The following is a 15,284-nucleotide window of genomic DNA, read 5'->3' as shown; positions in this document are numbered from 1 at the left end:
CAAAAAAGACGATTGCGCCCATTACGCCGCACATGTTACATATCGCCGCGAACGTCGCAGTGAGAGCAATAAGTCTAGGGCCATCAATCACTGATAACACTAAACTGATGAGTGGTAAAAGCTTTTAAAGTGTCGCCTATGGCCAATTTTGGGTATGGTAGTTTTCTGCGATTTCGCGGGTGCGCGCAATTTTAAAGCTTGACATGTTTGGTGTCTATTTACCCGACGTGACCCTGTCATATAGTTTACCAAAAAACTGGTTAATAATAAATGTTTCCTAACATAATGTAAAAAAAAACTTTTTTTTTCACATTTTTCTGTAATTTTTCCTAATTATAATAAAAAATAAAAACCCGTAGTGGTGATTAAATACCACCAAAGGAAAGCTCCATCTGTCCCTAAAAAATGGTATAAAATTCATTTCAGTACAGCGTTGCATGACGGAATAAACTTCAGTCAAAGTACTGCAGCGCTGAACACTGAAAAATGGCCTGGCCAGGAAGGGGGTGTAAACACCTGGTCTTGAAGTGGTTAAGGAGTGGGTGACATTGTAAATATTATCCAGGGCCAATTATTTTTGGAGCCATTAAAATGAAAATTACACAAAATGTGGCCACCTTCTACTGGCAGACCATGCCCAAGAGCACAGCTCCCAGACAGGTATGGAACCCAACTAGTAATCGAATGAAAATGTTGGTAAATATTCATGTGGAGCACTTTGGAAGGAAATCAGAATGCAAAGGGCAGTTAACCATAAAAACTTAAAGCGCCTCCATCAGTAAAATAGATTTTGGATATACAGTCCTCTTTGAAAAGAAGACCTTCAAAACTCACCTCCCCTTCTATCCACTTCTGGAAGTGTTGATCTTCTTGCCCCCCTCTGTGCTTCGTGCTTCATCCTGGTGGCCCCAAGGTCCTTACACAGCAGTACTGCATGGGTCATCAGGTCAAACCACTAAGTTCAAAGGGGGATCAGGACTCAGATACTCCTGGAAGCATCTGTTTCTGAAAATTCTTCAGCTGGCAAAGGTCTTCTTTGCTGAGAGAACTTTATTTTTTTTTAAATCTGTTTTAACAACAGAGTCACTTTGAAGGGGAACTTCAGCCAAAAAGCAGTTCTAAACCATCAGACATTCTTTCCAGACCTTAAAAAAAAAAAAAAGTTGGGCCTAAAGTTCATGCTTGAAACGGCAATCCACCAAAGATGCCTGGTTGGCATCTCATAGGTGTTGGATCAATTGACAGAGCGCTATCCCTGCCATTGTCTGTTCCTATGGAACACCTTTTGGTGTTCCAGCTTCTCCTGCTGCATGGAAAAGACGAGACTCAGAAGCCCCAGAAAACATAGGTTTGGCGCCCGGGTATGAGATATGGAGTAGAATGCGATTTCCTAAAATTTGTGAGAGATACAATCATCAGTTGGCTTAACCCCCTAGTACAAAAAAACTGACATATCAATTTCAAGTGGAATGGTCCTTTAAATTACTATATTGATGATTTCATAGCACCATCTCTTAGAACACTGATCAAAGTAAAGCTGGCCATAAATGGCTTGGATTTTACAGGAATCGGCCAAAACCACCCTGCCTGACAAACCTCGACAGAAGAATCCAAGGCGATTGGTGGCAAAAAGTGAACCGAATAGTGACTGCAGCCATCAGCCGCAGTCACTGATCACATTCTGACAGCAGCGGGTGCTGGCTATCAGAATACAATAGCTAGCAGGGGAGATTCATCCAACCATGTTATTAATGTGGATGAAGGGGAATCAACAGAGTGTGAGAAATCTTGTATGACCACTTAAGTCTCAAACAATGAGTAATGTACCCCCTCATGTATCATTGGCCCCTCCCTTTTAGATTGTAAGCCCTCACAGGCAGGGCCCTCCTTACCATCTTGAATTGTATTGTAATGTCTTCCTTTTATTGTAAAGCGTCGCGCAAACTGTTGGTGCTACATAAATCCTGTATCATAATAATAATAATAATAATGACAAAGTATAAAACAGAAAACTAAAAACAGCAAAAAAATGATACAACAGAATGGAGAACCTTGCCCATACAAGTGTAGAGTGTCTATCATGTCCGTGTCCCACATGGAAAGATGTTCTATGCTCCTTTAAAGCCGAGTGCATTCTACCGCTCTCCAGTCATTTCTGGCTGAAGATGGCTGATCAATGTATCACTTATTCATCACAGGAAGTCTGCTGTGGTCAAAGTCAACCTGTATCAAGCAGAAAACCTATAAATGCTACAAAACAGCTCAAAGGAAGGAGCCGCAAAGCACCGGCAAACACCCCCAACCACACACTCCCCTGAACCTCAGCATGAAAATAGGGTCACTCTGCTCTGAATTCAGAGTTGTAGCATTGCCACAGGTCATGTCCATGATTCACCTATAAAGAAACACACCCAACTGCAGACTGTGGACTGTGCGTGTTCTTGCGTTGGCATAGTCCGTTCACATGCATTGCACTTTTTTTGTTCGATTTCTACACTAAGCTATAAAAAGTGTTGATTTTGCCTTGCATTGATGTGTGTTGAATTGTGTTGACACGCATTAAACATGTGTTGTGCTGTGCAGGGCAGCTCACATCAACGTAACACACTGGTGTGAACTGCTCCTATTCACACACACACACACACACACATTCATTTTCAGATGGCCTTGCGTTGAAAAACATATGCCAACCCATGTCCTGTGAATGGTGCCTTAACCTACATGCTAAGCTACCTGCATGTTTGACAAAACCAGATGTTGCTGCAATATTCACCTTCAATCTGCAGATCTCCCCCACAGTACTCTAGATGTCCTTAGTCTGATGGCCTGCAGCGGTCAACCCACTTCCTCTGAGCTCAGGTTGTCCTGGACCCGCCTCTAGCCTGTGACTGGACAGTGAAAGGAGAAGGTGCTGTGTGATGAGGTCATCTCTCCGTCACTCTCCTCCTATCAGCATGCTTCTTGACAGCACATGAGCCGATTGGCTCCTTGTATTGCTTCTTCCTCTCACTCCAGCTCTGCAATACAGAAACTGCAAGGGGCTGACAACAGGCCAACAGCAGTTACTTACACTGCTTGTATTTAACACATATGACAACTGATGTATTGATGATTTCAGAGCTGCATTAATGCGTGTCATTCCTATCTGCCAAGCGATCAGCTTTAATAGAGACCCTATCATTGAACACCATGGAGGCTGCCACTGCTTCTCCTGCTGCAATTGCTAATTGCCTGGCTGCAAAAACCTGCCTCTGACCACTACACTGAAAGATTGATGGAGGTTGCCAATACTTCCCTAAAAATGTCAATTCCCTGGCTGTCATTCGGATGCTTTCACTTTTATTTTAGTTTTGGATAAAGTGGTGAGTGGTTAGTACAGGGGTGGGGAACTCTGGTCCTCCAGCTGTGCTTTAACTACAAATCCAATCATACCTCTGCCTCTGGGAGACATGCAGGCCTGTAACGGTCAGCCTTGCAATGCCTCATGGGACCTGTAGTTCCACAACAGCTGGAGGGCTGGATTTGACCACCCCCGGGTTAGTCCCCGTCAGGTTTTTTTTTATGTCTGTGACCCCTTCCCCCATTAAGGGGATACACTCGGTTTGTCCTGGTGACTACCAGGAAGGCTGGGAATGAAAGTAAGGTAGAAACCACAATTCTGAGTTGGCACCAAAACCGCAATAGATGGAAACATTTCCAATGGAGACAACTCTTCCGGTGACAACTGTCTGAGAAGGGATTTCCCTCACATTGAAGAGATTTCCTCACTTCCGGTTGTCTCTACAGGGCAGGAAGTGAAGGGGAATTTCCCCAACGGGACCCGGAATGGAAAAGGGGGGGGTTTTCATTATTACCTGCTCTTTCCAAAATATCTAAGTAGCTGACCTGGTACAAGTATAGAGACTCTGACACTTACCCGACTCACAGCCGAGGATTAGCATTGTCAGAGGAGGACTTTAATGGCACTCTCAGTTTAATTGTGAAGAAGTGTGTATTACAGAAAACCTTTTCTTACTGTTTAATAAAGGGGAGCTGCTGAACTCGCTATATAGTCAACACTTATCTCCACGTCTTGCTGTGATAAAGTGGCCAGTAGGGTTCTTCATGCAAAGCCATTCTATAAATAAATACATTTCCTTTTAACACTCAGTGTTTGTTTTTAGCTTTTATACTTCTCTGACAAGCAGCGTTGCAGGCAAACATTAAAGGGAGGTGAAGGTGAAGTGTAGGCTCCAATGTTAATGGCTGGAAGGAAGCGAAGCCTTCCCTGTCAGAGCCAGAACAGCCTGGAGCACGGGCTCTGCTCTCATCACTGACATGTTCACACTTGTAGAGTAACGCAGGTGTTCCACTCTTCACACACCACATCACCCAGATGATGGTCAATGTTCCCATCGCAAACCCTAGAGATTCCCCAGACGTATTTATATCGGTCTAACATGACACCATCGCAAGAATGGAAGCATTGTGCTAATAAAAGGAAGACAAAATGTATGAAACACTGCCAGAATATCACAGGCAACTAACTACCTGGCAACGTCAAGCAGATGTTAAAAATGACACTAAACTCAGGAGTTCAATCTTACAAATACATTCAAGTAACTTAACTACTAACACACCTGTATCTTATTTGTGTATCACTCATCTGTAGATCCTCAAATCATCTCTGAATTGGTGCCGACACTGTCCTTCCTTCTAGAGGGTGACTACTTTTGTTCCCCATGGTCCCTGTGTGTTGTAAAGTAGTCACCGCTCCAAGCTCACTCCCATGATGGACTGCAATCTCATGTTTAGTTTACTCATTTGTATTGAGATTGTAGCCCATCACAGAAGCAAGCGTGGAGTGGTGGCTACTTTCCTACACAGTGGTGCCCGATTACTATCGCCCAAAGCCCAGGACATGCAGTTCTGGACGCCGGGCAGATTTTTCTTTTTTCTACATTTAGCACTGCTGCAGACAAGCAGGGGAGCAGCCACTCGTTTTGTGCTGTACAGCCATCCAAATCACTTCCTGACCCAGACATGGGCAATTATTTCAGGATAGAGATCGGGGAGCAGACCGGAGAGGTGTCCATTCCCTGATCTGCTCTGTGTGATCAGTGAGACTCACAGCACTTCCTGTCTCAGCTGTCACAAGCCGGGCTGCACAGGAGATCGAGCACAAAGCTGTGATCAATCTTCTGCATTGGAGGGCAGGCTCCAAAAAGAGAACCTGTCACCTCCAAACGCTATCACATAGGGCTTGTTAACCCCTATGACACCCAACTTTCCCAGGATCGCACTGATGTTATCTCATTTTGGAAAGTAAGGCAAGATATTTTTTTTGTTTTTTTAAGTGTTTTTTTTTTATTTCCATAATTCAGCATTTTGACAGCAGGGGGTGGGGGGTATCCAGATATATGGACCTTGCATTTTAGTACCCATTGACACTATGTGTTGGGCTGTGCTCGGCAGCCTTGGCCAATATAGCCCTATATATATATATATTTGTTCATCCTTTTGTTATTTTTATACATTATTATTCATTTATTTTCACACTTATTTTGTCATGGATGGGTATGGATCTGGTCAGTGTAGATCAGATTGAGCCTCCCCCATGCACTTCAGAAGCAACTGATCACTGGTGCAGTTATCTGTTGTCAGTGGTGTCCCTATACTTTTAGCCGCCTCAGGTGTTGGGGTCATGGGGTGGAGGTGGCAGGTGCCAGAGAAGCTGCGCGATACCGACCGAGCATCACTGTTTGCTAAAAACTTTTAGCAACTTGGGACGCTCCTCCCGCAAAGGGGCGGCAGGTGTACCTATGTGACCCTAAGAAATGCTGCCTGAGGCAACCGTCTCAGGCTGCCTCACTATAGGGACGACCCTGTCAGTTGCTGCAGAGAGTGATAGGGCAGAGTTGATAGTTAAAGACTCTGGACTGACAGGAAGTGGCATGATTAAAACAGATCCCATCAAAGCACTTTACCTTTAAACTCAATGCAGATCCATAGTGTTGCAGTGCTCGACTACAAAGGGCTCTCACTGTAGCAGGATCATGACTCAAGATCTCAACAATTAAGCACTGATTTCCGGCCGTTCCAGCATTCAAGTAGAACTGAAGCCAAAACTTTTTTTAGTTTTTGGATATGGAGCAAGGGAGGTTTTTGTGTCCGCTTTAAGTTTGCCATCTGTGTCCCACTTGGGAGATTTCCCTTCACTCCCTGATTGCCATAACAGGAAGTAAGACGAAATCCCTCTAGAGTGAGGGAAATCCCTGGTGACCACCCGAATTAGTGTTCTCATTGGAAGATTCCCCATCTACTCTTGGTCACGTGACTCCTAATGATGCATGTGGGCTTGGTGCAAACCCAGTTCGCTCAAGCCCATGCAAAACAGTGGCTGACATCCCCCCAATCACTTGTGGCAGTTGCAGCAGAGGAATTTACAGCCCCTTTGTAACTTGAAGCTGTGCAGCAGGAAATGCCCCTATCAAAACCCAGGGGGGTGTTAGTTTAGCTCAGTCTTGGGCAAACTCAAGTGAACCGGGTTCACACCAAGCCAGGGGCGTCCCGAGACTGGGTGTCACCCGGAGCGGAGACCGCGTGACACCCCGCCGTGACGTCATCGTGCATGCGCGGTCGTCTTCTTGATGCTTTACGGCGGCCATCTTGCTTATGGACGCCGGCAGAGAGAGGAGGGAACGTTCACCCGGCGGGATGAGATATGCCGTCGGGTCCCCTTTTCTCTCCTGACACTGTCGGGCTCTCGGTCCGTAACCGAGTGCCCGACTTTTCATAGGGGGTGACACTAAAATTACTGCCAGTCATTTTGGTGTCACCCCTCCAATGGTGGCACCCGGGTGCGGGCCACACCCCCCTTGTGACGCCACTGCACTAAGCCTCTGCTCATCACTAGTGACAACCCAAAAACATTTATTTTCATTCACGTTCACGGATAACAATCAGTGAGACAAATAGAGAGAGTGAATCTCCCTAACGGGGACACAGACAGCAATAAAAACCTGTCAGTGGTTCTAATCCCTCTCCAATCTATCCAAAACCAAAAATACATTTCTGGCGCCAGTTGCAATTTAAATGATGCTGGGATAGCACAGCACGTGGGGGGAACTCTCTTCAATGGGGACAGAGGCAAAAACATTTATAGTAGAGAGTAGGGAAGGGTGAGAAATGTTTTTTTTTTGCTGTGACTTCCTTTCCTAGTGACAGCTGTACCCTATATTGTTTGGTTGTCACAGGGACAGGAGGAGAGGAAAATCTGCCCAGTGGGGTCACAGACAAATAAAAACAGGCCAGAAATGGGCTTTAATGCCTAAGCTTCTACAAATAACTGGTGTTCGGTGGACTGATCTTTACCCTCTTAGAAAAACTATTTGTACTATAAAGTCCACATACCAAAAAGCTGCCTTTCCCGTCTGACAATAATCATCACAAGCCAAACAATCAAGACGCAAGCCGATGTTAGAATTAGCAATCCTTCCTCTACATAACTGCTGCTGGCACTCCTACAAGTACTCGAGGAGCAAAAGCCGCCGAGTTCCAACGTCACAGCACAACTTGGCAGCAGGAAATTATTTTGCAAGGTAACGAATGTTCAGGATGAACAGAAAAGTGACATGAAAAGGGGAAGAAATAGCCAGGCAGCCCGTGACCTTGCATAAGCCAAGCAGGATGCAGCTCACAGCGGTCTCGGGGCCTGGGCTTTGTGTGTTGCTGAACATGACAAAGCAGAATTCCGCAAGCTTCCCCTTCCATGTATACCGGCACAATCTAGAAGCAAGCAAGGCTACTCCTGCCCGGCCTCCCTGGTGAACTGGGAATTCACTAAGCTGGCATTACCTTGGCAGTGGTGACCTCCATTCCTCTGCAGCTCATGCTGTGACATTGCCTGCCAGACTTGAAAAGTTTAAAGGCAAGTGTGGCGCAGCGGGGTAGAGGCTCGTGCATGGCGGGTTAAGCCATTTCTTGGAGTTGTGAAAGAACCCTGCGACAAAAGAGAAAAAAAAAAGTGTTTTAATAGATACAAAAGAAGAAAAAATAAGCAGCGTGAAATACATTATATAAAAGGATGACATTCAATCACGGTTATTACTAAACCCAAACTAGAAGCCACAATGATATCAGATGAGATTTTAAAGGAGGGGGAAAAAAACTGTTTGCATGCTTGAGCAGCGACCGGAATCGGATTCCCAGCACCAGAACCAGCGTTCTGCACAAGAGATATAGACTGACATCAATTCACATTGTCACAAATCCCCTTTAAAAAGGAGAACTACGAGGCGTTAGGTCAGCTGTGTTGCCTTTTCATGCACAATTGTCAGTCCGTTGTGGTGAGTTGGGCAGCCCAAGCAAATAAATGGGCGGCGCCAACCAACGAGCATTTATTTAAAGAAGAACCCGGGCAAACTTTTGCAGTGTGGGGGTTAAGTGCTTGTTTTTGTCTTTGGTTAATCAAACAAATATACTTTCCACAGAAAATTGTATTTCTTTACATTTTTGCCCAAGCACTAACAGTCAACATGTTTCCAAACAGCTCCAACTCTCTCAGCGCTGCTCCCCTGAACTTCCTGTCCAGTACAAGTCCACAAGCTGTCCATCTAATAGCTTGGAGGCATGAGAAGAGAGGAACAGGCCACTGGCTTGCCGTGCTGTGTCTGTGTGTTTGTGGTAGAAGAAATACAGTAATGTCACCAGCACACCATAGTAGTAAAGTAATAATCCATTTAATGGCACATTGCCCTGCGATGCAAGCGCTTTCGGGGCCTCAGGGGGTCCCCTTCATCACGCTCAGAATGACACATCACCTACAGAATCATCAACTTTATATAGACATCAAACAGGCCCCTCCCATGGAAACAGTGTCATCACTGAACACATTCCCGCCATAAGAGATTCAAAAATCAACTGACCTGTGGCAATTCAGATGCATCGCGTCGCGAAACAGAAACCGGGCCGTTGACTACCGAAGGCACGGGTGGTCGTCAAGGCAACCGGACGCCACATTGGCTATAAGCTTGCGCTCCATCTGACGGCATCCAGGAGGCATAGACAGCCTGCGCAATGCGCCTGCGAGCCGAAAGGCAGAGCTACGGCTGACATCCCGAGCTCGTGCCTTCGGTAGTCAACGGCCCGGTTTCTGTTTCGCGCCGCGATGCATCTGAATTGCCGCAGGTCAGTTGATCTTTGAATCAGTGTGCTTTGCATCCTTTCCCTGCTGCTTGATGTGATGGAATCTGCATTTCTCAAAATATCCCAACATGCATTGCTTCCAGCAAGCAATGATAAGGTTACATTTTTCAGACGTTGAGTTGTAGTTCAGAAGGCAGGTTCTGTGAGTGGTGACACAAGGAAGTTCATATTCACAGGGCTGAATGAAATGGTGTCAGTGCATTGAGGAAGTAGGTCCTATCGGCATCTTCAATAAGTAAGTTTACAAACTTCTAGGTCCATATGGTTATGAGGAGCGGGAGAGAACTTCTATATAGAAATACAGATTGCTTTTTAGGATTTGACCATAGATACCCTTTTACTGTAATGTTGTCAAGCCAGTTAAATCATCCAGGCACCACCGCCAGATAACACAACCAGGCACCACCCAGCCAGATAACACAACCAGGCGCCAACACAACCAGGCGCCAACACAACCAGGCACCACCGCCAGATAACACAACCAGGCACCACCGCCAGATAACACAACCAGGCACCAACACAACCAGGTACAACCGCCAGATAACACAGCCAGGCACCACCGCCAGATAACACAACCAGGCGCTACAGCCAGATAACACAACCAGGCGCCAACACAACCAGGCACCACCGCCAGATAACACAACCGCCAGATAACACAACCAGGCACCACCGCCAGATAACACAACCAAGTACTAGATCTCCCTGCAGACTACAATATGACTCCTTCCTCCCAGCCAGAGACTAGACAATGGAGGAGCAGGAGGAGAAGGTAACTGAGCTTAGATCTGTACTCACCTCTTCTGTGAATATGTGTTAACCAATCAGAAGCAACATATGCTCCGTTCAAGGCCCGTCTAAGCTTCCGCACCACGTGTCATTAAATGTAATAGAAACCACACGCCACGCCGTGCAACTTTATTGATGAGGATGTCTGCTCGCATGTCACCTGGCTCCTTGCTCTGACATGTCTCTCTCTCTATAGTAATCTCCATGACTGAGCTCTGTACAGAGTGAAAGGCATGATCACAAAGAGGAACTAGGTGAAATGGAAGTGGCCACCCAGATCAAGTTAAAGTTACACAATATTGAAAAACTCTGGTCTTCCTTAGGCCCCGTTCACATATAGCGACATACCTTTTGCAGCGGATCCGCACGGCCGGGATAGCGCGACTTTCGGGGCGACGTTCCAGCGACGATCCAGCGACGGTAGCGCGACCTTCCCCGTCGGGCTCCGTAGAAAAAAAGTAAAATCGCGCAAAATCCGCCGAAAAAAGGGTCCGGTAGAAGCGACTTGCGACCGCGACGCGCGACATGGAGTTAAGACAGCTCCATTGAATAACATTGGCCGGCGACTTCTCGCGATATCGCGCGGCAAAAATGCGCGATATCGCAGCGGAAATCGCGCGACAATTCGCTATATGTGAACGGGGCCTTATGGTCCTCTTGCCCTCCAAGAGCAGCCTGAAGAAACATTTCTAATGAATAATTCCAGTATGTCTGATGCATTATTAGACTGACTATGTGCAACACCGAATGATGCCCCCCTCACCCCAATAGTACCCTCCTAGCTGGTAAAAGCAAGACCGTCCCTTTGTTATTTGCCGCCTGAGGCGATTTGGTTCCTGGGGAGGTTGTGCTGACAGGCTATGGACATCACCGTGGGGGCTTGACAGTGCGTTCCGATGTCCGCCAGCGTTCCGATGTACGCCACCACCTGTCAGTGGTTCTGTCTGGCATCCCACCAAGCTCACAGACATCACTGGTTGACAGGAGCTCAGCGGGAAGCAACCCAGAGAATCCCGCTCAGCTCTAGGCAACTGGTGATATCAGTGAACTGGGGGAGATATCAAGCAGAACGTCACAGGTCGCAAAGAGCTTTTAGCAACCCGAAACGCTGTGGCCGCCCCCAATGAGATGCCGCCTGAGGCAACCACCTCAGGCTGCCCCAATATACGGATGGCCCGGGTCCCAGGGGACATTTTTCCTATCGCCAGCCTCGACCCCCCATTGCAGCTTCTGCTTCATCACAAAGCAGAACACCTGTGTGGGCAAGCTCTGCTGGAAGCATGCATTTCATGGACTTATCTGTCATAGCAGTTGCGGGAGAGTGCAGCTAACTCTGGTCATGGAGTCACTGCCCCAGGAACCAGTACACTGCCTGTATGTTGGGGGAACAGGTGCTTCAATCAGAAGCTTCTCATGCATGGTTCTTTAAGAGCTCATTCATACTAACTTCATTGAGCTGCGTCCATCTGCATAGATTGTCAGGCTCAAAACAAGGGCACATAGACAACCACTGTTATGCGTTATGGTGCCCTGTTGACACCATAATGCTGCGATGAGGCATGTTGCGGTGCGTCATGTAAATAGCAGACATGCTGCATTTTTTTTCCTCATCGTAACTTACCACAGCGGGTCACAAACGACTGTGGAGCATAGACTTAAATGAAGTGTCCTTTTGAGACACTTCAATAAAGTTAAAAACAAAACGAAAAGGTAAACAGAACCTTGTGCTGCAACAACGCCAAGCTACAACGCAATAGATGCATTTTATTGCACTGGATGGTGTGAACGTGCACTTGTAGCAGGGGTAGGCACCAACAATATTTTATATGAGAGTGTCTAGCTCAGGGGTAGGCAAACATTGGCCCTCTGGCTGTGGTGAAACTATAAATCCCATAATGCCTCTGGTAGTCATACCTGTGGCTGGGAGACTCTTGCAATGCCTCATGGGATTTGTAGTTGCCCCACAGCTGGAGGGCCAGAGTTTGCCTGTCCTTGCCTTATAGAGAACCTACAGTTAGGAAAAACAGTATGGGGGTGGAGTCAGAACCAAGACTGGAACAGCTGCCCATAGTAACCAGTCAGCCTCAGCTAAGCTTTGAAAATGAAAGATAGAATCTGATTGGTTGCCATGGACAACTGGTCAACATTTCGTCCAGTTTTGATAAATCACACTCCATGAGTTAACATGGATGGAGACACACACCACCTAAGGCATCCCGGTCCTGGCATTGCCCAGTAACCTCCAACAGGCTCCCCTCTCACATCCCACAATGCCCCGCAGACACTTCACAAACGCAGTAGTCCTCTTGCACATGGTTTTCATATGGGGACAACATTTCCCTTCACTTCCTGTCCCAGACACACAATAGGAAGTCAGAGGAAATCTCTCAAAGTGTGAGGGATTCCCCTCTAGACAGCTGTCCTCAGAGCAGGTGTCCCCATTGCAAGATTTCCCCTCACCTCTTGTTTTGGGGACAACTCTAAAATGTCTCCTCACTTTCTCAGTGACAAAGCTCACCAGTACACATGGCTGTGCCAGCCTCCATCACTGATGTGTGCCAGGGTGTGATCAGTGTCCTGTGCCAGCCTCCATCACTGATGTGTGCCAGGGTGTGATCAGTGTCCTGTGTGCACTGTGCCAGCCTCCATCACTGATGTGTGCCAGGGTGTGATCAGTGTCCTGTGCCAGCCTCCATCACTGATGAGTGCCAGGGTGTGATCAGTGTCCTGTGCCAGCCTCCATCACTGATGAGTGCCAGGGTGTGATCAGTGTCCTGTGCCAGCCTCCATCACTGATGAGTGCCAGGGTGTGATCAGTGTCCTGTGCCAGCCTCCATCACTGATGAGTGCCAGGGTGTGATCAGTGTCCTGTGCCAGCCTCCATCACTGATGAGTGCCAGGGTGTGATCAGTGTCCTGTGCCAGCCTCCATCACTGATGAGTGCCAGGGTGTGATCAGTGTCCTGTGCCAGCCTCCATCACTGATGAGTGCCAGGGTGTGATCAGTGTCCTGTGCCAGCCTCCATCACTGATGAGTGCCAGGGTGTGATCAGTGTCCTGTGCCAGCCTCCATCACTGATGAGTGCCAGGGTGTGATCAGTGTCCTGTGCCAGCCTCCATCACTGATGAGTGCCAGGGTGTGATCAGTGTCCTGTGCCAGCCTCCATCACTGATGAGTGCCAGGGTGTGATCAGTGTCCTGTGCCAGCCTCCATCACTGATGAGTGCCAGGGTGTGATCAGTGTCCTGTGCCAGCCTCCATCACTGATGAGTGCCAGGGTGTGATCAGTGTCCTGTGCCAGCCTCCATCACTGATGAGTGCCAGGGTGTGATCAGTGTCCTGTGCCAGCCTCCATCACTGATGAGTGCCAGGGTGTGATCAGTGTCCTGTGCCAGCCTCCATCACTGATGAGTGCCAGGGTGTGATCAGTGTCCTGTGCCAGCCTCCATCACTGATGAGTGCCAGGGTGTGATCAGTGTCCTGTGCCAGCCTCCATCACTGATGAGTGCCAGGGTGTGATCAGTGTCCTGTGCCAGCCTCCATCACTGATGAGTGCCAGGGTGTGATCAGTGTCCTGTGCCAGCCTCCATCACTGATGAGTGCCAGGGTGTGATCAGTGTCCTGTGCCAGCCTCCATCACTGATGAGTGCCAGGGTGTGATCAGTGTCCTGTGCCAGCCTCCATCACTGATGAGTGCCAGGGTGTGATCAGTGTCCTGTGCCAGCCTCCATCACTGATGAGTGCCAGGGTGTGATCAGTGTCCTGTGCCAGCCTCCATCACTGATGAGTGCCAGGGTGTGATCAGTGTCCTGTGCCAGCCTCCATCACTGATGAGTGCCAGGGTGTGATCAGTGTCCTGTGCCAGCCTCCATCACTGATGAGTGCCAGGGTGTGATCAGTGTCCTGTGCCAGCCTCCATCACTGATGAGTGCCAGGGTGTGATCAGTGTCCTGTGCCAGCCTCCATCACTGATGAGTGCCAGGGTGTGATCAGTGTCCTGTGCCAGCCTCCATCACTGATGAGTGCCAGGGTGTGATCAGTGTCCTGTGCCAGCCTCCATCACTGATGAGTGCCAGGGTGTGATCAGTGTCCTGTGCCAGCCTCCATCACTGATGAGTGCCAGGGTGTGATCAGTGTCCTGTGCCAGCCTCCATCACTGATGAGTGCCAGGGTGTGATCAGTGTCCTGTGCCAGCCTCCATCACTGATGAGTGCCAGGGTGTGATCAGTGTCCTGTGCCAGCCTCCATCACTGATGAGTGCCAGGGTGTGATCAGTGTCCTGTGCCAGCCTCCATCACTGATGAGTGCCAGGGTGTGATCAGTGTCCTGTGCCAGCCTCCATCACTGATGTGTGCACTGTGCCCCCCTCCATCACTGATGAAAGTTTGCAGCCCAGTCATGAACATTCAATGGCTGCCAAGTTGGCCCCCTCACCTGGCACTGAGAAGTTGCCCCCGTTCCCCTCCCCCCAGCACAGACAACACACTTCCTGCTGCAGAAGGTAAACAATCACCGTGTGGTGACACGAGGCACACCGGGCGGGCCGCCCCGCCCCTATACTGACCTTTACCGGGAGTGTCATTGCATGGTGCCCTCCTCCTCCCGGTGTCGCTGCACTGTGTCCCCTTCCTCTCCCTCCTCCCTGTTGGGGACACGGAGCCCGGCGTTGCAGGTGCTGCTCTTGTTCCTGGAAGGGAGGCGCTTGCTCGGCGTTGTGTGTGTCGTCCTCCTCTATGTCTTCCTCCTCTCCGCACCGACTGGCTGCTGAGACTGGAGGAGGTCACTGGCAGGAGAGAGCCTGTCACCGGGCGCGGACATGGCAGGTGAGCGCTCCCTATGACCTCCTACATGTAGACTGGAGGTGTGCTCCCCTTCCGGAAATCCAATCACATTCATGTGCCGTGTCCCTCTGAACTCAATAGAAGATGTGATTACTCCAGGTAGGTCAGTCCCATAGCCCAGAGCAATGGATCCATGTCATCAGCCTCTCCTCCTCTGGGAGGGTCTAATCACAGTCTGTGCTGGCCCAGCTCCTCTCACTGCCATACATAGCCTTTCATGTAGTTGCCAGAGGAGGGGTGAAGGTGACTACCATAGAGCAGCCTTTCTTAATCAGAATGTGGTCACACACTAGGGTTCCTCCAGAGCAGCCTTAGTGAAAGAAGAACTCCGGGCAACATTTTTATTAACCCTTGCAGTGGGGCTACCCGCTGGTCAGTGTAGAAGTGACCCCCTTACATTGGTGGTCATTATAGAAGTGACTCCCTTACATTGGTGGTCATTATAGAAGTGACCCCTTTACATTGGTGGTCA

At 48.5% G+C, this 15,284-nt stretch overlaps 1 protein-coding gene across 1 annotated transcript in view; it reads right to left on the bottom strand.

The window, feature by feature from the left end:
* The window catches only part of TBC1D14 (TBC1 domain family member 14), a 103,020-nt gene extending 95,042 nt beyond the window's left edge, over positions 1-7,978 (bottom strand). Inside the window, 1 exon segment of the mRNA XM_018561433.1 lies at positions 7,837-7,978. Within this exon segment, the coding sequence (XP_018416935.1) occupies positions 7,837-7,882 (46 nt within the window). The 5' untranslated portion in view covers positions 7,883-7,978.
* Positions 7,979-15,284: the final 7,306 nt, after the last annotated feature.

This window comes from Nanorana parkeri, unplaced genomic scaffold (genome assembly GCF_000935625.1).
Source record: "Nanorana parkeri isolate BGI_ZX_2015 unplaced genomic scaffold, ASM93562v1 scaffold523, whole genome shotgun sequence".
Lineage (NCBI taxonomy): Eukaryota > Metazoa > Chordata > Amphibia > Anura > Dicroglossidae > Nanorana > Nanorana parkeri.
The sequence above is the reverse complement of the archived record's forward strand: the minus strand, read 5'-3'. Positions and strand labels throughout refer to the sequence as shown.